This window comes from Zootoca vivipara, chromosome 6 (genome assembly GCF_963506605.1).
Source record: "Zootoca vivipara chromosome 6, rZooViv1.1, whole genome shotgun sequence".
NCBI classification, from domain to species: Eukaryota; Metazoa; Chordata; class Lepidosauria; order Squamata; family Lacertidae; genus Zootoca; species Zootoca vivipara.
The window spans coordinates 80274214-80298978 of record NC_083281.1 but is presented as its reverse complement, the minus strand read 5'-3'; the positions used below and the strand labels follow the sequence as shown (position 1 = coordinate 80298978).

General features: G+C 46.4%; 1 protein-coding gene across 5 annotated transcripts in view; it reads left to right on the top strand.

Annotated features, from left to right (window-relative positions):
• MIB2 (MIB E3 ubiquitin protein ligase 2) overlaps positions 1 to 24765 on the top strand; it is a 66774-nt gene that overhangs the window by 25063 nt on the left and 16946 nt on the right. For 4 of the 5 annotated variants that reach the window (XM_035120292.2, XM_035120288.2, XM_035120289.2 and 1 more), the window contains 6 exons: positions 2953 to 3274; positions 4147 to 4318; positions 19401 to 19507; positions 22242 to 22436; positions 23005 to 23147; positions 24472 to 24579. In XM_035120292.2, the coding sequence (XP_034976183.1) occupies positions 3028 to 3274; positions 4147 to 4318; positions 19401 to 19507; positions 22242 to 22436; positions 23005 to 23147; positions 24472 to 24579 (972 nt within the window). In that variant the 5' untranslated portion in view covers positions 2953 to 3027. Of the gene's footprint in view, positions 1 to 72; positions 170 to 2952; positions 3275 to 4146; positions 4319 to 19400; positions 19508 to 22241; positions 22437 to 23004; positions 23148 to 24471; positions 24580 to 24765 lie in introns of all 5 variants that reach the window. The other variant, XM_035120290.2, reaches the window with a different exon arrangement.

Sequence of the window (24765 nt, the reverse complement as noted above, 5' to 3'; positions counted from 1 at the left end):
GAAGACTCCATGGAGTGCTGGACCGATCCAACAGGACTCTCCTTATGTAACGTCGTGTTCCCCTGTTGCTAGGCAACTGCAAAGTGCATCTTCCAGGGCAAATGAAAGCTTCTACCACCCATGGCTGTATCTAGACTCCACCACATGTGGAGGTGGGACATCTCTCTAGGTGGGTGCCTTTTCACCTGAAGTGTAGAAGTCATGCGCTTAAACTCCAGGGAAGGTGCCCTTTCTTAACCATGAGAGGACATTATCTATGGAGCAAGAGGCCTAGGGGAGCCATGGAATCGCTTTTCTGGGCGGCTCTCGAGAAAAGGTTAGGAAGCCGGGCTTGAGAGGGAACGTATTTCGCTTTCTGTTTTCTCATCTTCTAAGAACCTTGTTGTCTCTGAACGTTTGCCAAAGGACTCGCCAAAATAACTGCCGCTCAGCACCGAAACTCTGTTCGGATATCTGTTCATCAATTGTGTTTTTTTATTATTACTAGAATTACCTAAAAGGAGCCGTTGCTTGATCAGGCCAAAGGTCCATTTAGACCCCATCCTGCTCTCACAGCGGCCAGCCTGAGGCCTACGCAGAAAGCCCGTGAAGCAGGGACCTGCAATGTTCTGTAGTATTTTGATAACTGGCATACCATTAGTGGTATCTAACGTTTTGATAGCTCCAGAGACAGAAAACATCCACACCATACATTTAAAGCACTGTGGTACCACTTCAAACAGTTGTGGTTTCCCGCAAAGAATCCTGGGAGCTGGTGTTTGTTTGTAAAGGGTGGTGAGAGTTGTTGGGAAGACCCCCTTATTCCCCCTTCACGGAGCTAGTGTTATGCAGAGTAGATCCACTGAAGTCAAGCCTGAGAGTTGACCCACTTTTATTGATGGGGCCAAGTTAGCTGAGTCCATTAACTTCAATGAATCTATTCTTGAGCAGGGCTAGCACTGGATGCAACATACAAAGAGAGGGCTGTGCTGTTAATCTTGCCAGCATTTGCCACACAATTTTGACAGGCATCAAATATTAAGGCCATATTTGCACCAACGAGCTGTGGCACCACTTTAAATAGCCATTGATGGCTACCTCTCAAAGAATTCTGGGAATTGCAGTTTAAGGGTGCTGAGGGTTGTTAGGAGACCCCAGCTCCCCTCACAGAGCTACAATTCCCGTTGCTCCCTGTTGACTCCTGAACCGCTCTAAGAACTGTTCACTTTCTGGCAACTCTCAGCATCCTTAACTACAACTCCCAGAATCCTTTTGGGGAAAGGCATGACTGTTTAACTAGTATGATAAGCCCCATCTGTACTGTTGCAGTCTGTTTAACCACTCAGGGAATTACTGTGCTATGATACTGCTTTAAATGTTTAGTACAAATGGGGCCTCAGTTGGAGACAACCCTGTGTTTTTGCCCAGAAGTTAAAGCTGCTCTGTTCACTGAGGCTTGCTTGCTAAGTAAGCGCGCTTTGTGTTGCAGACTTTTTTGCATGTATAAAATTGGAGTGTTTTGTCAAAAGATTATTTATTTTGTACCGTTGTTACATTCATTATTACATCTTACACCCCCCCTTTACTACAGTGAGCTCAAGGCAGCGTACATGGTTCCCCCCTCCCCATTTTATCCTCACAACAGCCCTGTGAGGTGGGATAGACTAAGGGGCAGTGATTGGGCCAATGTTGGGCTTGTGAGCTTCATGGCTGACTGGGGAATTTGGACCCTGGTCTCCCAGGTCCTAGTCCATTCAAAGTGCGAGCGGCAGAGCTGGACATGTCATCCTGTGTTAAATATTTCTGAATATTTGTTTGAGCTATATAACATAAGGGGAGTATGTCTATTCCAAGCTTCAGCTTTGAACGCGACAGCAACTTTGATCTTAAAATAAATAAATAAATGTGTGACCTTTCCTAATTTATTTCTGAGGTCCTTGAACCGATGAATTTCCCATTGCTTTTAATTCATGGTGCTCTACTTGTGTGTTTAAAAGAGCATCCATTTTCTACTTCATCCTGTCATGGGCTGCCCTTGACTTGTTAAGTGTTTGATGGTGTGTTTGAGATCGTGGCTTTGTGTTCTTTTCATTAATGCAGGTGGGGTGAGAAGCTTTCATTGTCTCCTGTGCAAGTATTTTTAGTTCCTGGTCTAATTTTAGGCCTTGTCATCAGAAAGGGGAGAGAGAGGGACTGTGTCAGAAATTCATATGTACTTTTATTTTTATTTTTAAAGCTTCCTTCTGTTTTGAAACTTCTCGGTAAAAGGGTGGGTGGAGGGGGTGATCAGAGCTGCAAAATACCCTGGCACAGAACTGTGTGTGAGAGCTGCTGCTTCCTGGGTTGCCCGAGTGTCATCTGAGATTTGTATTGACCACATAAACTGAAACCAGCAGTTTGGGGCCTACTGGTGATCATCTTATGCTCATTCTGTTCCCCTTGACTGGTTTTAAAGGAAGCGAATTTCAGAGGAGGAGGAGACTGACTGTAGCTGCTAGCCACATTGGCTATGTTCTGCCTCCACTATCAGATACACTATGCATCTGAAAACCAGTTTCTGAGAATTGCAAGCGTGGAGAGTTGCTGTTGCACTCAGGTCCCTTTGACATGCTTCCCATTGGGGCATCTGGCTGGCCACTGTGAGAACAGGATGCTGGACTAGTTAGTCCACTTGACTTGATCTTATGGCATCTGGAGAATGATGTCCCTGTTAGAATATATGAGAGCAAAGAAGAACAATATATGCCACTTGCTGCATGAGAGGCACCAATTGGCCTTCCAGATGTTGCTGAACCACAACTCCCTATTGCCCCATGTTTGCCGGGCCAGATGGGAGTTGTAGTTCAGCAACTCCCGGAAGACTAAAGTTTCACCCACACACCTGGTGCATAGCAGCCACACTGCCTCAATCTTCTTCCCAGCTTGCTTTTTGAACCCATGTGTGTGTGTTTTTTTCATCTCCCCACTCTCCAGGTTTCATCAATGCTTTGCCTTCTGTGCTGTGAGCCGGCCGTCCGGCCGTCAACTTGAGGTTGCCTGCGCCGGGCGATGGACTTTGACCCCTACGCAAGCATGCAGGTTGGAATGCGGGTGGTCCGTGGGGTGGACTGGAAGTGGAGCAACCAAGACAGCGGCGAAGGGAATGTCGGGACGGTGGTGGAGATTGGTCGGCAGGGCAGCCCAACGACCCCAGATAAGACCGTGGTGGTCCAGTGGGACCAAGGAACTCGCACCAACTACCGGACTGGGTTTCAGGGAGCATACGATCTTCTTCTGTACGATAATGCACAAATAGGTAAGTAAATAACACAGGAAGCTGCCTTATACTGAATTAAGCCACTGTGTCAGTACTATCTACACCAGTGGGCCTCAAACGTTTTTTCTCTGGGCCACATTTTCAGAATACAAATTTGCTCGCCCCATTTTTTAAAAAATTGATTAAAAAAAACATTGGAAAACAGAACACAGCTACTTTATCATATGATAACAGGAAATCCAGAAAGTAAAAAACTAGGCGGATACATAAGAACATGAACCATTCCCAGCATGTAATACTGATTGCCCTTGAACCTTTCTGCCACGCTTGCCATCCTCTCCTGCCACACATTTTGAGAAACACTGGTCTACACTGACTTGCTCTCCAGAGTTTCAGGCAGGTGACATTTCCACCTTTCCCTGGAGATGCCGGGATTGGAACCTGGTACTTTCTGCACTCAAGGCAGATGCTCTTGCACAGAGCTGCGGTTTTCCCCGAAACCTAGGAATCCGCATTGCTGAGCCACACCAAACATTTATCCAGCATTGTCTGCACCAGTCAGAGTAAAGAACATGTGGCCTTCCCCTGGTTGTTGGTCTGTAACTCCCAATTGTCCTTTGACAATGTTGCTGGCTGGTGACTTGAAAAGCCACAGTTTACCCCCAGCTGATCTACACTGGCTGGCTTAGAGGTTTCAGAGTCGGGTCCTTCCCAGGAATGATTCGGGGATCCTGGGTGCCCATGCATTATTTCATACACCTCTAACACACACACACACACACACTTCCAGCTTACTGAAAGCCACACATGTTGATAACCTTACTTCCATAAGGGAGTTTCTCCAACCCCTTTGATCTCCTTAGTTGCTGAAGCTGCTGATGGCAACTCTCGCCTCTTTCTTTCTCAATTAGGCGTCCGCCACCCCAACATCATCTGTGACTGCTGCAAGAAGCACGGGATCCGTGGGATGCGGTGGAAATGCAAGGTCTGCTTCGATTACGACTTGTGTATGCAGTGCTACATGAACAACAAGCACGACCTCTCCCACGCCTTCGAGCGCTACGAGACTGCCCACTCGCAGCCGTAAGTGATAGAATCAGAGCTTTGTTGGGTTGGAAAGGTGTGCCAAGGGTCATCTAGTCCAACTCTCTGACACCCCCCCCCCCCCCCGCGTGTACATTGTAAGCAAAAGAAATGTTCATGTATAGAGATTTGGATAACAAGAGGGTGACGTGTTCTTTCTTTTTAAGGATCGATTCTATCTGTACTTATTTCACTTCAAGGGGTGGGAAATTGGAACACGCCCCCTGGCAAGCCAAGTTCGGCATGTGGTGTGATGCTGGAAATCCCTTGGGCACATGCCCAGTGATTTATATTCCTCTTGGTTTGAAGTTGTCGTCCTCCTCAATTTTGTACCTATCAGATCCTTGATATTTGCAGTTTGCTCGTGTACTTTTAAGTGATATTCCTTTAGTATGGGGATTAATGGAAGAACAAGAAAACTGTATTTTGCTTTAGGTCTCTAAGAGACTTATATTTGGAGCCGGGAAGGCATCTGTTGTCTAATGTGCAGCAGTCTGAGGACCTTACTGCCTTGGCTACATCTTGAACATATTTCTTATAAACATCAGCTTTGTGTGGATACCTGTTGGGGACATTTGTGCGGCTTCTATCCAGTGGCATGCAGTGAATTTTTTTTGTAGGCCCGTAGTTACCAGCTTGCAATGGTGATTGGGGTGGGTGGGTGATGCTGTGCCTGTGAGCATTGCGCCCCTTTCCCCAAGCCGGGGAGAAGCTTCCTGGGCTTTGGGAAGGAGGCGCCAGGTAAACATTTAGGGGACTAGCCTAGTCCCCCTAGTCCAGGGGTCAGCAACCTAAGGCCCATGGGCTGTAAGCGGCCCGCGGAGGTCATTTGACTGGCCCACGAGCCGCCTCCGAACCACTCTGTGCTAAACTGGCACAGCGCGGCACGGGGACTCGCTTCTGCTGCGCCGGAAATCACATCTGCGCACTCGCAGATGCCGCGAATTGAGGGGGCGCGTATGATCCAGGCCATGGAAGGATCTCCGTGGGACCGATCCGGCCCAGGCAAGATAAACCTTGCTGACCCCTGCCCTAGTCCAGTGACCATACACCACTGCTTCTATTGGTTTATGGGAATAGACCTGTTGAAATTAATGGGTGTGACTAACTTATTTCTGTGAATTTCAGTGTGTGGTGTCATTTCACTCTTCAGCCGCAAATACTCCTAGAGTGGCTTACATACTTTCAGTGAAAACAAGACGGTCCCTACCTGCAGGTTTACAGTCTAAAACGAGCAAGCAAACAAACAAGCAATGGCATGCAAGGGAAAGGGGACAGGAAGGGATGAGAAAAAAATGAAACTTGGGCACCAGTTGTTAAGCAGTTGTTCCAGTCATGACCAGCTGGCATAGAAACAGCTCAGGGGCCTGATAGAGCTGGTCTTTTGGCAAAGCTGGCAGAAGGAGCTCTGTTTCATATTTCTTCTACTAAGGCAGCCTGATGCCCCCAGGTGACAACTGATGGAGACGGAGGGTTGTTGTTTTTAACAAAAAGTTTGACAAATGGGTATGGCTTGCCTACATATCAGTCACCTGGGTAATTCCCCCCCCCCCATGTCTCTATAGCTTCAGGCAGTTGGTCAAGACTTATAGAATCCTATAACTGTAGAGCTGGAAGGAACTCCCGGGGTCATCCAGTCCAACCCCTGGCAGTGCAGGAATCTTTAGCTCAATGTGGGTCTCAAACCCACAGCCCTGAGATTACGAGTCTCGCGCACTGCTGACTGACTATAGGTGCGGAAAACTGACGGGGAGAACTGAACCTTAAAAGAGTGGGGGAAATGAGAAACGGAGAGAAACCAAAATGGAAAAGATTTATCTGTCCCCAGGTGTGATGCTTTTGCTTCTAAGAGAACCAAGCTTCTCCAAAACTGGAGCAAATAGAAAATGGATGGGGGGGGTTGCTTAAGCTAAGGGCTTCCAGGGCTTTTTTCAGTAGACGATTGCAATGGTAACTAGGCAACCTACCCCGTTCTCTTTTTAAAACACACACACACACACACACACACACACACACACACACACCGTACTAATGTTGCTTCCTAAATTGTAGAGGAGCTGCCAGTGCCACTGTGTGAAGTCCTTGGAAGAGAAAGGAACTCAGGGGTGACTAATAGTGACTTTTAAGCTTTCTGTGCGTGGGGCAGGAGAGCTGGATGTGGGTGTGGGGGCGTGGGATGAAAGAGAGGGGGCAGGTGCTCAGTGCCGTTGGCAGGTTGTCTTCTGAAGGAGGCGTGCAAAATGGGGGGGGGGAGGAGGGAGATAGGAGTTATGCATCCCCAGTTAGGGGCAGGTACCCACTTCCTCCAGCCTCCCACCCCCATGTCTCACTCCCGTTCCCCCTCTTGGTCCACCTCGACCCACTACCCCACTCCTGAACCCAGCAACACCTCAGGACTCATGATAGCCACTGTGGTTAGTAGCTATCGAGATTCTGGTTTCCTTTAAGCCCAGGTTCCCTGTTATGTCTGAACGACGATTCTTTAGCTTTTGTTGGTTTGACAAGCCAGGGTAATAAGGGACAATCTCTCCTCCCCCCCCCAAACATTCTCCTGGCTTGTGATATGATGTTATGCAATTGTTTTCTGGTCCTGGAGGGGGAAACGTAGAAGTTTGGCTTAACACAAGTCAGGATCTGTGTCTCAAAGCTGCTTCCACGGGGGGGGGGGGGGTGGCGGCGGAGCAGAAGGACAAAAGGGGAGCGCCAAGGGAGGATTGTGCGGCCATGACATTCATCTGTGACTTCATAAACCATGCTTTATGAGGCTGTGGACAGACAGTGCGTCACTTTCCCACCAGGGCTTTCAAGGTGAAAAGGAGGAGAAATCACTTGAAGCACCTAAGTTTGGAATCTCTGGTGACTTTTTTTGTGTATAATAATAAATCCAACGCATGGTTTCGTGGTTTCATTCAGATAATGGATACTTCCTGTTGAAAATCCCAACAAGGCCTGCAGAATGTATTGATTCCTCGCAGTGTTGGTTGCCTCCAAGGTGAAAACACTGTGAAGTCTCTCTCTCTCTCTCTCTCTCTCTCTCTCTCTCTCTCTCTCTCTCTCTCTCTCTCTCTCTCTCTCTCATGCCCTACAATGAGTAAGAGGTCTTGAAAGCAGTTTTCACAAAGAACGGTTGTGGAAAGTGGGATAAAGTTAGCACTGGGCAGTAAAGATTCAGGACAGATGCAATAGCTGCCTTCAGACACGCCAAAAGTGAAGCAGAATTGTTCTCTGTTACCACATGTGGTGAGGGCTTTTAGCACGTTGGCTAGACCACCACTCAGGGTTGTATGTTCTGGGATTTGAATTGGCCTCGGACCATTTGGCCCATCTTCTGATCTCTTGGTTCATGTAGGGTACAGGCCCCAAACATTGTTCGAGGTGGGGGGCAAGGAGGAGATCCTTATAGCTGCTTCTTTCAGAATTGTAGAGTTGGAAGGGCCTATGAGGGTCATCTAAGTCCAGCCCCCTGCAATTCAGGAAACTCGGCTAGATCATACATAACAGATGGCCTTCCAACCTCTGCTTAAAAACCTCCAAGGGAGTAGAGTCCACTGCCTCTCATGCGAGTCTCTTCCACTGTACAACAGCTCATACTGTCAGAATTATTGAGATCGTTTGCAGGAGTATCATTGGTTCATCTAGTAACAGCAATAAACTGAACCTTTAGTGCCATTAACTCTTTATTGTGGAACACTCCGCCATCGGAGATTCAGCAAGTGCCTTCTGTCTCAAATTTTAAATGCCTGCTGAAAACTTCTCTATCCAGGGCTATGCAGGCAGTTCAGAATATGTCTTTTGACAATAGTTAGATAAGTAAAATACAAGCCAGGGCACTTGCAAGATAATTCCATATGCGCGAGAACCCAATGAAACTGTTGAAATATACGGATCTCAATAGAGGCGGAAGATAACTGAAGACATCTATGAAAAAAACCAAAAGGCTGAGGAATACTGATATTTAATTAAGAAGGCACCTGGGTGCGAAAACGGCCTCGTCCTTGCATTCGAGGGTTTTGCAAAAGTGTAAATCATTTCTAAGTGGCCATGCCGGTGGGAGCTCTTGAAACAGCAAAAAGAACAGAGCTCTCAATTCAGTCCGGAGGATCCAGATAACAGCTCAAGGCTGCAGGACTTGAAAGGCTAACAAGCCGGATAATTTTTGAATCCTTGTTTTGAGGCCCCTTTAGAGGAGGAGCATGCTGAAGGGATTACATTTGGAAGTGACCCTGGGGCCAGATGAACATCATCACTAAAAGTTCAAACCAGTGATGCCGCTTGGCGATTTGCACATCCAGTATTTTTGACCTATTATTTGCTGAACAAATAGTCAAAAAGTGTTTGGTTACGTTGTTGACTTTTATCTGTTGTGTGTATTTTATGACAGCTCCTGAGCCATAAAAAGCAGCTTGTGGTCATTTGGTTGTTCCGCCTCATTCGGATTTGAAACCTTTTTTGCTTTGGACATTATTAATTGTTTTTATATTTTTAAAAGATACTTCTCATATACTATATAGACGTATCATAACCAGAGCTGCAAAGTCTACCAAACTAAAGCCAGGAGCATCCGCTGTGGGCAGATGGAAGAGGCTGTTGTCTGAAACCCCAGAGAGCACCTGCCTGCTGTGTAGAAAATATTGAGCTAGATGGATGAAGGATGTGACTCCGCATATAGAAGAATGGTTGTTGTTGTTTAGTCGTTTAGTCGTGTCCGACTCTTCGTGACCCCATGGACCATAGCACGCCAGGCACTCCTGTCTTGCACTGCCTCCCGCAGTTTGGTCAAACTCATGTTCGTAGCTTCGAGAACACTGTCCAACCATCTTGTCCTCTGACGTCCCCTTCTCCTAGTGCCCTCAATCTTTCCCAACATCAGGGTCTTTTCCAAGGATTCTTCTCTTCTCATGAGGTGGCCAAAGTATTGGAGCCTCAGCTTCACGATCTGTCCTTCCAGTGAGCACTCAGGGCTGATTTCCTTCAGAATGGATAGGTTTGATCTTCTTGCAGTCCATGGGACTCTCAAGAGTCTCCTCCAGCACCATAATTCAAAAGCATCAATTCTTCGGCGATCAGCCTTCTTTATGGTCCAGCTCTCACTTCCATACATCACTACTGGGAAAACCATAGCTTTAACTATGGTATAGAATCCTAAGAGTTGGAAGGGACCACGAGGGTCATCTAGTCCAGTGTTTCCCAACCTTGTGCCTCCAGATGTTTTGGGACTACAACTCCCATCATCCCTAGCTAGCAAGACCAGTGGTCAGGAATGATGGGAATTGTAGTCCGAAAACAGCTGAAGGCACAAGGTTGGGAAACACTGATCTAGTCCTTGCAATGCAGGAATCTTTTGCCCAACATGGGGCTTGAACCCACGACCCTGAGATTAAGAGCCTCATGATGAACCCTGGGCATCTTCAGCTAGGGCTTTGAGAGACACTCCTGCCGTAAATCCTGGAGAGGTACTGCCAATGTAAATCATCCTTCTATATATAGATCCTTCCCACAAGGAATCCTGGGAGCTAGCTTGTCAAGGGTGCTTGGATTTGTAGCTCTTTGAGCGGTGAACTACAGTTCCCAGGATTCTTGGTGGGGGGGGGACCACATGCTTTGAACATATGGTGTGGATGTGACCACAGTATCCCAGTATCCCTAGGTTCTTTGAAGCAATGCTGCTGCTCTCCTTGCAAGAAGAATTCCACCCCCGGTTTCTGCAATTGAGACAAGCCCTTGTTTTAATTTTAACCTGCTAGGTGGCAAGGTGCTTGATACTAGTGGCAGATTGGTTGCTGATGAGACGTAAGAACAGTATTTTAATTTAATGTAGACCGCTTCCACTGTGGGGGATCAGAGATGGTACAGAGAGGTACCACTGGGGAATTCCTGCCCCCCCCCCAAGAAAATATCAGCTTCAAGGAGGGACTTTCCTCTGGAGAGGAAAATGTGAAATTTCCCCTCTGTGCTGGCTCCGATCCTGTTAATTGCGAGCAATTTGCATTTTGCAAACCTACAGCCTAGATGCGAAGACATAGCTAATGCCACAGAAACCAGGAAACAAAGCTGTTTTCTTTTTTTTACATTCTGAAGAGCCATTTCACCTTTCTCCAAATTGCTTGCTCAACGTAAAACAGCAAACTTTTTCTTCTCCCAACAAGATCAATAGCTGCATTTCTATCTCTTTTTTTTCAACCGTTCTAGGCAAGCACAAATGATGCCCATGGAGACACTGATGCTGATTTTCCAGAGGTGATAAAAAGTTTATTATCTATGGCAAAGCTAGGCTTGCATCCGTCTAAGTTTGAAATTGGACCCTACACACCCTCTTTTCCCCTGAAGACATTGCAAGTTCAGCTAATGTCAACCTAACTTTTTGCTGCGCAGTTTTTACAATCTCTCTATTCCTTTTGCTGACTGATATTGCTCAGGCACCCTCTCTTCTTCTTCTTTCTTTATTTAACAGTTTGTAAATCGCTAACCGTAAAATCATCTGTGTTGTTTCTATAAAATAAAATGCATGTTAAAATGATTGGTGAAAGTTCAAATTACAAGCATGATGAGCAGTTTATGTAAAAAGAAAGGGGGGGGGGATGTTTGCAACGAAGTTCTACTTGGAGTAAACACATTGAAATTAATGGTCCTAATGCCCATTACTTTCAGCAGGTCTACTTTGAGTAGGATTAGTATAGGCTACAACCCTTATATTACAAGGCAAAAATGCATGTCAACTTCACGTATCTGGGTAGGCTTGTTTGAACAAGCACTAAAAGATTGATTGCTTACAAGTGCAGAACAGACATTATGTGGCACTTGCTATCAATATGTTTTAAAATCACTTTTTTCTTCCTGTTACCTCACCTACAAAACAGGCTTCTTAAATAATTGCCAAGAGAAATGCAATTCAGTGGTTGGAAACAGAAGGGATTGCACATAATAAAGAGACTGCTAGAAAAAATAAAACCCTCTGATAGGAGTCTAACTAAAAGAAATATTCAGAGATCTGGAAACAAGTTGGCTGCTCATACCTCAAAATATATATTTCTCAGCTAATCAAATAGTTTTATCTCAAGCAAACAGACCCTTAAAGCCCATTGAGCAATGAATTTTTCATTCCGTATACGCACCGAGGGAACTACTTTCCAATACAGTCGCACCTCGGCTCCCGAACGTCTTGGGAGTCGAACGTTCCAGTTCCCAAACAATAGAAAAATTGCAGTTATCTTGGATTATAAAAAAACACAGAAAGTAAAGATTACTTTTAAACTGTTTGGAAAAACTCTTTACCTGGCCTTCTGACACTTGAGATGGTATATTTTGGGACCCCCACTACTTTGGTGATTTTTAGTTGTTTAAAACTGTTTTAATACTGTGTTTTAATGTAATAACCTGCCCTTGACCTTATGGTAAAGGGTGGGTAAATAATAAGTACTGGTAATAATAAGTTAAGAAGATGCATTCTTGTTGGTATTTGGTATTTGTCTGTCTCGAGAGACAGTGGAGTGTGCCTCCAGGGGTGCAGTCAAACCACTGCGTTCATAGCAACTAAGTGACCCCTTGGGGCACAAGCCTGGGCAGTGTGTACGGTGGTCCTCGGCTGCCCAGATAACAAGACTCCCCTCTTGGCCTCACAGATGTGGTCCAAAGGAAAGCAGAGCAATACGTTTGGCACCAGCTTGGCTGCAGGAGACCTACAAGGCGCCATCCAACTATTTTAGGGACTCCACGCCAAGTCCCTAAAATAGGCCGAGGAGATTTAGCACCAGAGTTTTCCTTCTCCTAGATGGGGTATCTTTCCAGGTCGCTGGACACTGCCTGAACCCTTCTGAAGAAGTGTGCATGGACACGAAAGCTCATACCAAGAACAAAGTTAGTTGGTCTCTAATCATAATTCTTTTGAATTATGGTGCTGGAGGAGACTCTTGAGAGTCCCATGGACTGCAAGAAGATCAAACCTATCCATTCTTAAGGAAATCAGCCCTGAGTGCTCCCTGGAAGGACAGATCGTGAAGCTGAGGCTCCAATACTTTGGCCACCTCATGAGAAGAGAGGAATCTTTGGAAAAGACCCTGATGTTGGGAAAGATTGAGGGCACTAGGAGAAGGGGACGACAGAGGACAAGATGGTTGGACAGTGTTCTCGAAGCTACGAACATGAGTTTGACCAAACTGCGGGAGGCAGTGCAAGACAGGAGTGCCTGGCGTGCTATGGTCCATGGGGTCACGAAGAGTCGGACACGACTAAACAACTAAACAACAACAAAGGTGCTACTAGACTATTTTTTAATATATTTTTACTGCGTCAGACCAACACGGCTACCTATCTGAATCTTGAACCCTTCCAAACAGAGCTGGGTATGTAACCTGTGATCCCTCCAATGACTGGAGCTGATGGGAGTTGTAGTCCACCGACATTTGAAGGGCCAGAGCTCTCCTGCGACAGAGAATTAATGACACTTTCCCTGCTACGTGCTGTTCTTTCCCGCCTGCAGGATCCAAGGGACTTCCCTAATTTCACAATGGCATCGTGGCTGGAGACCAGGCCAGATCAATCAGTTAGAAACGGCTGGACTCTGGGCAGAGAACTCCCAAAGTGAGAACTCTCTCGCCTTTTGTTTTGTTTCCTTCTCTGAAATTTGGCCAGCCTCATCGCTGCCTCGGTGATGGTAATTGGGGAACGCGAGCCCAGCTGGGCCTGTCGACCTGATTCCCAGGCGGAAACATAGCCAGTGTTGCGTGTTGTGACACTTCTCGAGTATGTGCCTGGTAGGACTTTATTTAAAAAGAAATGCTTTGAGAAACAGCGTCTGAGCTGGTGAGGTGGAGACTTTAGCTTGTGTCATGCCCATTTTGCCAGGAGAAATCAGCATGCAAAAGAATCTGTTCTGCCACCCTGGGCTCCTTCAGCAGGAAGGGTGGGATATTAGTCGAGATAATAAGAATAATAATGCTAATTAATAAATAAATAATATGAAGTTGCTGTGATCTTGATCTTTTAATGTAGTTCCTCACCTTCATTTTTCTTGGCTTAGAGCAGAGGTCAGGAACGTCAAGTTTGAAAGTGGCCCTCCAGGCCTTTCTCTCTCACTGGCTGCTTCTTTGCATCCTCCTGGAGTGTTTTTGCCATGCTAGACTTTGCCCTTGAATACTGACGATGCCTCTTGCTTGTCTGGATGGAGCTGTGTGTGCAACGGTGTCTTAGTGCAGCTATGTTGGGTGGGGTGGGGTGAGGTGTGAGACAAGGACCGTGGAATGGCAGAGTTAAAAGTATAGAGGCATTAGTGCGGGAGTGTTGGAGAAGCATTACTGAACAACTGATAAGGCAGGGTGGTCCAGGGTAAATCCACTTCAAATGTGCTGCTCATGGGTGAATGACAGGCTGCTGCATACCGGTACACCCGTGATAAAACAGCCGTCTTGATGAGACCCAGTTCTGTTGATCTTCTGCTGTGTGTTTCTTGTTGGCCATGGTGGTGTGGAGAGCAGTGCCACAGATTGCATTGGGACCTTCACATTGCCTTATCTCTGTCTCCAAGGTCAGTGTGTGGAGGCTTATTCCGTTTTCCTGCTTGAGATGATCCTTTTATTCTCTCTTGTGGCTGGGCTGAGCCTCCTGGCTCCAAGGTCCCTCTCTTGCCCTCCCTCCTCTGTCTCTCTCTCCTTTGGCCATTAAATCTGAATAAAGCTTACAGGACTGCATCAGGTGGATTGCCAAATTCCACCACCACCACCCCCACACACACACCGGCATGGAGACCAGATGTTTCCATTGAGGCATTGTCTCCAGAAAGTCAAGGTTATTGGGTTTTTTTGCTCCATATGGCAATGTGTTGATTAGGAAGCTCTCAGCTGGCTCAAGTAATAAAACCTGGCTACCTTGGGAGCCAAGGGGACTCAGCTTGCAGAGGGAAGAGGAAGGATGTTCTGGCCTCTGTTGACTGCTAGATTTGGGGTGGGCACCCTTTTTGTTGCCCCCTTGCAATGGGCTTGGAGAGGAAGGCGCACAGGGGTGGATCCTCCCTGAGTTACACTCTCCACCGAGGCAGCAAAGTTCAGTAGGGAGGAGAGAGAAATTTGGTGGAGGGGGGGCGTGTCTGCAGGTGATCTTCCATTGTCCTTCAAGTGCTGTCTTGTATCCTGTTACAGCTAGAGGAACGCGGAACGTGCTAGTTAAAACCGAAGAATTCACTCCCACACGATGTTGTGACGGCCGCCGGTTTAGATGGTTTTGAAAGAGGCGTGGGACAATTTCATGGAGGTGTGTTCGAGTACCTCCACTGTCAGAGGCAGAAACACTTCTGAATACCAGTTGCTGGAAACCACAGGAAGGGAGAATTCTTTTGTGCTCCTCCAGGCTTGCTTGCAGGCTTCCCACGGGCATTTGGTTCGACACTTTGAGAACAGAATGCTGGACTAGATGGGCCACTGGCCTGATCCTGCAGCCAGGCTCTTCTGATGTCCTTATTTGTCCCGACAAGCTTCCACAGAAGCAGGACAGGGCTACTTTTTCTTCCGAGCCCCTCGAGAACCAAACATTAACCTTGAACTGAACCGTCTCTGCTTTCTACCCAGCCACGAAGAAGCCAAGTGATGCAGCAGGAGCCAAGCGCCTCCTGGATTTTAATCTAATTTGAGTTGTTTTGCTTCCGAATACTGGATAACAACCAAGGCTATTAAAGAGTGCCGCAGACCTCACCCCCGGGGGGTGCATTTAATCGCTGCAATATTGCTTTTAATAACCATTTTAATTAAGGCCTTCATTTTCGAGATCGGTGCTGACCCAGGGATTCCAGCTCTGTCAGATTTCCAGCTGGCCCTTTTGCTGGTCGAGGATTTAGGAGGAAATTGCTGTGAATAAAACGGCATTGACTGAGGCAGGCAGGGACCCTCCAGGACAAATTTTGATCGAGGGGAATGGGTAGGCCTGAGGCGCTTTGCCTCTTGACTGTGAATTCTTCTGTGCAATTTGTTTCTCCACTTCCTTAGGGGGATGCTGTGTCAGAGGAGAAAAATATCTTTGGGCAGGGAAGGACTGAATTAAAACAACAAGAACCCCAAATTGCACTCAGGATTATGTCTAGTAGCATGCCCTACTTTACAGAGGACGGTCCTCTGGTTTTGAACCAGTCCAAGACCACAATGACACTATACGTTTAAAGCACTATGATGCTATTTTAAAATAAGTTGGAGGGAATTCTGTATGTCCCTGAACTTCTTGGAGGAAAAACGTATCAGTTGCTTCCAATTGTGGAATCCTTTTCATTTCTTTCTTTTTTTTTGATTGCTGAATTGATGTGACCCCGGTACAGAATTTTAGTACCAGAGGCTGGCTGAGCAGGATTGCCCTCCCTCCTCGCTCTTGGCTCCTATCACGTTACAATCTGGATCACGGAAAGCCGCTGGGAAGATACCGATTAGCCATCGTGTGTGCAAATAAACCTGCCCCCTGGTCTTCTCCCCTAAGCACCTTTCCCCAGGCATGCCACGCCACCGAAGCAATCCATTAATGAGCCAAGGTGAGAGCCAAAGGTTAATTTTAGTGGCGCAGTGGGCTGCTGGTTCCCAGGCTGCGTCAGGGGTTTATCCGCCCAAGTCTCTGCCGTCTGCTGCTGGGTATTAAGCGCTAAATAAGGGGCTTGGAAGTGTTATGCCTCTTCTTCCCCCATTACGGAAGCCGCGCAAATGTGGAAGCGGTTTCATTATGGCGGTGGGAGAGTTTTTTGCTTCCTCAACCCCCAGCTGGAATTCTTGAAGGGCTTGGCCCGAAGCTTCTGCTTAATCCAATGCACTTGGTTTGATTTTGGGACGCGACGAATGCCGATCCCGTTATGGGCATTGGCAGCTGCTTTAACCGGACGTCAGATCCCATCTTCACCATTGTGTGGGTACCGTGCAGAGACGTATCCTTGTTGCTTGCCCTGAGCCTTTTGTAGATTTTAGCTTGACTTTCTGGGGAGGAGGAAGCGTTGGGTTGTAAGTCTCAGTAGTGCAAGCGAGGTTTTGTTTCAGGAAGAAACGTAAAGGTTTGTGTCCTGTGTTATCCTGCCATTGAAATTATTGGTGATGGCTAACTTAGGTCCGTTAATTTTTGTGGGTTAACTCTCAGTAAAACCTAGTGTGGTGTGGTTTAAGTGCACATTTTAAGAACATGTGTTCAGCTTGCTTATGCTCAGAGTACTAGACCCAGGTGAGTCATGTCCATTAGCTTCAGAGGATGCACTTTGCATGGGACTGTCATTGGATTCAACCTGAAACCTTTGCCTCTTGGCTGAATCTGATGGTGTGGCAAAACTGAGACCCGGCCAAACAAGGCTGCATACTCTGACCGGCAGCACCTCTCCAGGGTCTTGGGGAGAAAAGGGTTGTTTTTCCATCAACTGCTTTCTGAGATCCTTCTAAGCAAGGAAACCAGGAACTGTTGTTGTTTTTGTTGTTGTTGTATCCTTAATTTTTAACAATGTGTGTCAATGACTGTTTCTCCTTTTTATACTGCTTGACTTTCTGTTTGCTGTTCTAAATGTTTCAGTTACTGATTTTTTAAAATATACATTTCACAGAGAGTTGTTGTAAGCAGAGAAGCAACACGAAAATTTTATGTTGGTTTAAATAATCATTCTTGATTGTTTTGATTCATTGTTTAATTTCCATACCGCTTAATATATTAAAAATATCTCAAAGCGGTGTGCAGAAAACAGAAGCAACAACCAGCATCTTAAACAAAACATTCCGAAAATACATATTATGTTGTAAAGTAAAACATGGCAAGGCGTTACAGGTGAAGAGGTGGCTAATGCGTTTCTTCATTTAAAACAAATTGATATTTATTGAGACAAGTTCTGAGTGATGTCCACCCATCCCATGTCATCGTGCCTAGGGATTCTGTGGTGTTGCTTTCAATCCCTCTGAACAAAAGAAAAAGTCACACATGATTGTGTATGAAAATGGTTTTGGTTTCATCCAGCTAGATGATACACAGTGAATGGACCTAAGTTAGTCTTGTTCATTAACTTCAGTGGGTCTACTCTGAGCTCCTATAAATTGTGGTTCTACATCAGGGATGGGCAACCTATGGTCCTCCAGGTGTTGTTGGACTCCAACTCCTATCAGCCCCAGGCAGTATGGCCAGTGGTCAGGGATGATGGGAGCCATAGTCCAGCAGGGAGTGCTGGGAGAACTAAAAGCTTCCGGGAGCTGGGAGCATCATCAAGAAAGGAGGCTTCTTTGCCATGTCTCTGCATGATTTGCTGCTCTGATTTAAAACAAGCCTGGGGAACCTTATATTGAGATAGATATTTGACCTCTACTGTATTTATTTATTTTTCTCAACAGTTGTCTCACTGTGATTTTTAAATTTACCTGTAAGCTTCCTTGCAAGGGCTTGTGAGTAGGGCAGTTTATTGTTGGCTGCAGAAAGAAAATCGACTATGTTGTTGTTGTTAAAATTATAAACCCAGATTTAGGGGGGCTGTGAGAGATGGGGTGGCATTTTGATGAGAATGATGTTGTGTGGACAATGTGATAAGTTAGCATCATCATCATCATCATCATCATTCTTTATTTAGACCCCGTCCATCTGGCCTGGCCTCCCCAGCCACTCTGGGCAGCTCCCAACAGAATATTAAAAACACGCCAAAGCATCAGACATTAAAAACTTCCCTAAACAGGACTGCCTTCAAATGTCTTCTAAAAGTCAGATAGTTGTTTATTTCCTCGACATCTGATGGGAGGGCGTTCCACAGGGCGGGCGCCACTACCAAGAAGGCCCTCTGCCTGGTTCCCTGTAACCTCACTTCTCGCAGTGAGGGAACTTTCAGAAGGCCCTCAGAGCTGGACCTCAGTGTCCAGGCAGAACAATGGGAGTGGAAACGCTCCTTCAGGTATACTGGGCCGAGGCCGTTTAGGGCTTTAAAGGTCAGCACCAACATTTTTTAATTGTGCTCGGAAACGTCTTTCAGGACCGGTGTTCTATGAGCAGCCCAGATTCCACAATAAACTGCCCTGTGGAAAGGCTATGTTCTCTTTGCGGGCAAGGAGGATATACATATATATTCTGCCGTGCCAGTTATTGTCTCTGACTCCGCCTACTATTTGGGCTCCCTCCATTCTGCCCTACTGGTCCCAATGGGCACCAGCCACCACTGCATTCTTAGCCCTGGTGCTAGCTATATAGATATAGATATAAGTACACATAATTTAATAAATAATTCCACCCTACAAACACACACACACACACCCACACACACACACACACACCCTTTCAACAAATTATATTTCCAGGACAGCAGACATAAACGTCAGTAAAACAAGAAAAAGACCTGGAACATACGAAAAAGAAAGGAAACCTCCTTCTACTCAGTCAGACTATTGGTCCATCTAGCTCAGTATTGTCTACCCCGATTGGCAGCAGCTCTCCAGGCTCGCAGATGGGTCTTTTCCCAGCCCTACCTGGAGATGCCATTGGAGATTGAACCTGAGATCTTCTGAATGCAAAGCAGATGCTCTGCACTGGGCTGTAGCCCTTCCCCAATGTAATGCTAAGCCAAAGTGTGGCTAAGTATAAGTATTCACAGGGGTGGAGGGGGGGATATGGGTGCTGTGCTCCTCCTCTGGCCCTACCACTGCCGTGCTACCCAGAGCTAAGCTATGGTTTGGCTTAGCGTTGTGTCCCAAACCAGGTTCTTGGTTTCTCTTCCCCTACACGAAAAGCATGAGCAGTAAGCTAGCAACAGTCCTCGGCTACAGCATGTGATTTGGCTGGAGCGAGACAAACTATAGCTTTTTGGTTAGCATGCCAACACTAAGCCCAAACCACGGGTAAGGGAAGATAACCAAGGAGCTTATAATGGGAAATATATACTAATTGGGTAGGCTGACTACTAAATAACAGGAGTCTTTAATTGAAGGAAATATGGTACGCAATGTGGAAGAGGACTCCTTGTACTTTATATGGGTGTACAGGCACTTGTCTGCATTGGTGATGCTCCCAACTGGCTGTGTTTCACCTCCAAACTGGCTGTGTTTCACCTCCAAACTGGCTTTGTTTGTATGAGCAGCAGGGGAAATGACATGGTGTTTTCTCTCTCCTTTCCCTCTTGCAGAGTCACTGTGAGCCCACGACAGAACTTGCCACGCATCGCGTTAAAGGGGACTTTTCAGGGCGCGAAAGTGGTTCGGGGCCCCGACTGGGAATGGGGTAACCAGGACGGTGAGGTGCTTTTTGCCTTTTAGGGGAGTGGGAGTTGGCTCCTTGTGATTGATGTGGGCAGAGAAATTCTATATTCAAGACAAGAAGCAAGAGGCTCTGTCCCTAGGGCCTAATGGATCTGTAGAGAGGGCCTTGGGGGGGGGGGAATACATTTCCCTCAATCTGCCTGGTGGCTTGCGCTCAGCCAGGTTTTACTCAGTATAGACCTGCTGAAAACCAGTGGGACTCAGTATGTCATGCCCATCAATTTGAATGGGTCCACTCTGAATGAACGAAAGTTGCACTAGTTCTGTGGAGCCTTGCAAAATAAAACAAAAATAACAAGCCCTTGAAACTTTGAGCTCTCACACACTTCCCATTTGCCCCGCCTCTTTCCCCTGGAAAGCCCATGGTTTAGCACTCAATTAGAGCAAACGACGCTTGGGTTTTCCATGGATTACTGCCTTCCAGGTGAAAGCAGTGAGGCAAAAGCAAGACTGCTATTACCCATGTCTAGAAAGCACGAGGCAAGCAGAAAACGGTTTGGTCTTGTGCTTTCTAGGCATGAGAGAAGCAGAACACACCCTGTTGCCTGCAACCCGAAGGGCATAATTTAGATGCAGATAATAATAGCAGTTAATACAGGCGCTGAAGGGGAGAGAAACTGGAAGTTGACGATATAAGTATGACGGGGGATGTCAGCACAACCATGTACTACGGCGCGCAGCAGGTAGAGTTTGCCCTGCAAGGTCTTTCTTTGTGTGTTGCATGTTATAGCTTTTAGAATTCTGTATCTGTTTGCACCCTGTTATTATTTATTCAGTTTAAATAACACCCTTTATCAGAAGTTCCCAGGGCAGTGTACAACATTAAAAACACATCACAGAACATCAATAATAAAAACATAATTAAAAAAAAAACATAATAACAGATGGCCTAATAATAAAATAATCATCATAATAACAGTCCAATCCCCCACACTTTCACAGGCCATAGATTATTTAGTAGTCATAGGCCTGGGTAAAGAGGAATTGAATTATTAAATTAAATAACAAACAAACAAACAAACAAACAAATGGTGCACATAGCTTTAGACATAACCTGAAAATAAATGAAGCTTTATGTATAAAAACAGAAAATTATGTCAGGATACATTTTCTACTCTGTGTAGGACTAGTATTTGAGGCTACTGTCCTAAATTTCGTAAACCCGGTATGTGTGATTGATTAAGGGCCCAAGCTACAGGGTTGAATTATTTCCTCTGTTCTTTTTTTTTGGGGGGGGGACTCTTTAAGAAGTGAGTAGCATTTTGTCTCTGGAACCTTCTTGCAACTGCTTGCAGTGGGACAATCTAAATGAGAGTTACTCAGTGGGCTTTAGACCAGGCACCCCCAAACTGCGGCCCTCCAGATGTTTTGGCCTACAACTCCCATGATCCCTAGCTAACAGGACCAGTGGTCGGGGAAGATGGGAATTGTAGTCCAAAACATCTGGAGGGCCGAAGTTTGGGGGTGCCTGGTCTATCCAGATCAATATCCTATTCTTGCCCATTATGGGAATCACACCATCAAGGGCAGAGCGCTTGTGAATCAATCTCCACTCTCAGCAAATAGTTTTGCTTGGATCAGGACCCGGTAAATTGTATAAAAATGGATGGGGTGTCGTATCCAACAAGATCATATCCATCAAAATAAACGGACTTGAGTCAGTCATGCCCATTGATCTCAGTAGGTCTACTCTCGAGTATGGCTAGGTTGGTTTAACACCCAAATGTGTTAATGTTTGCACAACTTAGGCCACTTCCGCACCACACATTCAAATCACTGCGATACCACTTTAACCGTCATGGCTTCCCCCAAAGAATCTTGGGAGTTGTAGTTCGTTAAGGGCATAGCTGCCAAGTTTTCCCTTTTCTCACGAGGAAGCCTATTCAGCATAATGGAAAATCCCTTTAAAAAAGGGATAACTTGGCAGCTATGGTTAAGGGTGCTCTGAGCTGTTAGGAGCCCCCTATTTCCCTTACTGACCCACACTTCTCAGAGTGGTTTGGCAATTAATCCCTCTTCTCAGGGACAGCTGTGGGCAGGATTCCTGCATTGCAGGGGTTGGACGATATGATCCTTGGGGGTCCCTTCCAACTCGTACAATTCTGTGATTTTATTATTCTAACTCTGGGAATTGTAGTTCTGCGAGTCGTGTAACAACTCTCCACACCCTTAAACTATAGCTCCCAGGATTCTTTGGAGGGAGCGTAAGCCATGACTATTAAAGGGATGGAGCACTTTAAAAGTATTTTGCGAATGCAGCCCGTGTTTGTTTTGCTGTGCGGTTGGAATTTTGAGAATCCTCTGCCTCGCAGGGAGGCTGGATTCGAGCGGGTTCCCTTTGTGTACGTCGCCTTATTACTCCACTCCCCCCACCCCTGAAGGCAGGTGATCTGACAGGACTGGAGACGTGCAGCCACTGGGTCAGACAGGCTCCACTCTTGACCTATTAAGCTCCCCTTCTCCTGCGAGGGATTCTTCCTCCCTGCTGTTTTCCTGGGAACTTCTTTCTAATCTTTGGGGCTTTGTTGCAGTTAGAGCCACGGAAGGTCGTGATCTGCAGGTGGCCTCACGTAAGCCGTCTCAACCTCCTGGCAAAGAGCTTGAAATGAAAACCTCTGTGTGTGTGTGTGTGTGTGTGTGTTATGGATGGGGGAGAATGGTTGAATTGGCACGTTTCAACTGTGCCCTCTTCTTATTCCTGCGGACAGGTGGCGAAGGCAAAGCTGGGCGCGTGGTTGACATCCGTGGCTGGGATGTGGAAACCGGGCGGAGCGTCGCCAGCGTGACGTGGGCCGACGGCACCACAAACGTGTACCGAGTCGGGCACAAAGGGAAAGTGGACCTGAAGTGCGTTGCAGAAGTGACGGGGGGCTTTTACTACAAGGAACATCTCCCCAGATTAGGTACGTGTGTGAAACCCTCTCAGGGGAGGGGGGGGAGTTCTACCCATCGAGTACTTGCAGTGTAATTTGCACTGCGGTCATGCTAAATGCTGGTCTTGAATAGCACACTTTTGGGGGTTTCCCCCAGTAACTTTTTGGGACTTTTTTTAAAAGCGAAAACAAAACCCACGCACCGATTTAGGAGCTGAAGAGAAGATCGGGCTGCTGTTCCTTCTCCTTCCAATGCTCCAGCTGTGAGTGCCGTTCATTGTGTAGCCCGAATGGCACCACGTGCAGGTTTTGGGGAATCCAGCGTTTGCAGGAAAAAGGAAAAAGTTCTGAAAAGAGGGGGGCCCTCCCTAAAAATTAAAATAACACCCTCTCAAATAAACATGGATTGCTGACTGATTTCAGAGAGGGTCAGAGAGGAGAGGAGTGGAATTGAACAGCAGCAGCTCCTATGTGCAGCAATTTTTGCCTATGGTCTTGCTTTTAGAGATTGCCCATCTACCCCAGGATTTAGTTTGTTGTCTGAATGCACTCAAGATGCAAAATTGTCGGCAGCTGCTCTTTCTCTCTCTTTCTCCAGGTAAGCCGGCCGAGTTGCAGAAGAAAGAGAGCACTGAGAGGCACCCGTTCCAGCATGGGGACAAAGTGAAATGCCTCTTGGATATCGACATCTTACGAGAGATGCAGGAAGGGCACGGGGGATGGAACCCGAAAATGGCTGAGGTAGGGGACCGCATTTAAAAAAGGGGGGGGGCTTTAAACTTGGGAGGAGGTCCAAAAACAACTCCAGGAGGATTGAGCATGCTCAGTGGCCACAGAATTGTGATGGACTGTTGGTGGGCGAAGAATGGAACAGAATCCTAGACAGCAAGGTCTCCACGCTGCAACATTTTGTTGCAGTTTTCATTTGTGCTATCAATTTTTAAAATGTTTTCTGCTGCTGGCAGGGGTTGTATTCAGCTAAGTTCTTTCTAACTAAGCCAGTGTGGTATACTGGTTAGAGTCCTAGATTGGATCTAGGAGGAGACAAGGGTTCATATCCCCACTCAACCATGAAACCTGCTGGGTGAACGTGGGCCAGTCAGTCTCTCTCGGCCTAACCCATCTATAGAATGTAAATATGAAGAAGAAGAAGAAGAAGAAGAAGAAGAAGAAGAAGAAGAAGAAGAAGAAGAAGAAGAAGAAGAAGAAGAAGAAGAAGAAGAAGAAGAAGAAGAAGAAGAAGAAGAAGAAGAAGAACCTGCACACAGGGTAGACCCATTGAAAGCATTGGACCCAAGTTAGTGTGCTACCAAAGCTTACTGTTCCTGTTGTGCGTGCAGGTGTAAGAGAAAATTATATGTGCTTGTAAAAAGGTAAAGGTAAAGGGGCCCCTGACCATCAGGTCCAGTCGTGTCCGACTCTGGGGTTGCGGCGCTCATCTCGCTCTATAGGCCGAGGGAGCCGGCGTATGAGAATATTAATGTTTCATGTTACTTTTTAATGGAATAATATGCAGGTGAGACACAATGTACACAGAGGTTACATTCAAAATCCAAATCGTGTATAGTCAAAACACATTGGGTTCAATGGCGGGCGGGATTGCCAAAGTCTTTTTTCCCAGGGGCCTGCCCACGTTCCACCCCCTTGGTTGTTCTTGTTTGTTTTGTTTTTGTCGAGTGTTTAAAGGTGAATGCATGCAAGTTAAATGCGGGTAAGTCGCTTGGAGACTTTGATCACCATTTGCCAGCAAAAGATAAATCTTAAGAAATAATAAGAACCATTTGTAACCCACTTCAGGATGGTTGCTGTTTGTGTGAACTTGTGTTTTAAACTTTTGTTACTTTGATCCATGGATATTATTCTGGCCATGGACTTCAGCAATAAATATTTCAGCGGTTTGAAAGTGTATTTGTGAGCGAGGAGGGGCTACTGGCTTGCTGCAGGGGAGGCATCCAATGGTAAAATCTGGCATTTCTTGCTTTCAAATGACAACCTTTAGTTTTCTCTCTCCTCATCTCCCTGCTCCTCCCCAATACTTCTCCATTCCTTTCCTTTCCTTCCAAAGTTCATTGGCCAAACAGGAACTGTCCACAGAATCACAGACAGAGGAGACGTCAGAGTCCAGTTCAATAGCGATACCCGTTGGACGTTCCATCCAGGTGCTCTGACCAAGGTGAGTGCGGCCGACACATCCTGGCGATGGATCTAAAAATTGTGCCGTGGTTCATAGACAGATTGGGGGGGAGGAGAGGGAATGGAAGGTGAGCCTGTTAGCAGGAGAATAACATTTGTTGGCTGATGTATTATTTTGGGGGGGGATGCTGCAACATGTCGCTGATGCAATAGTAGTGCATTAAAA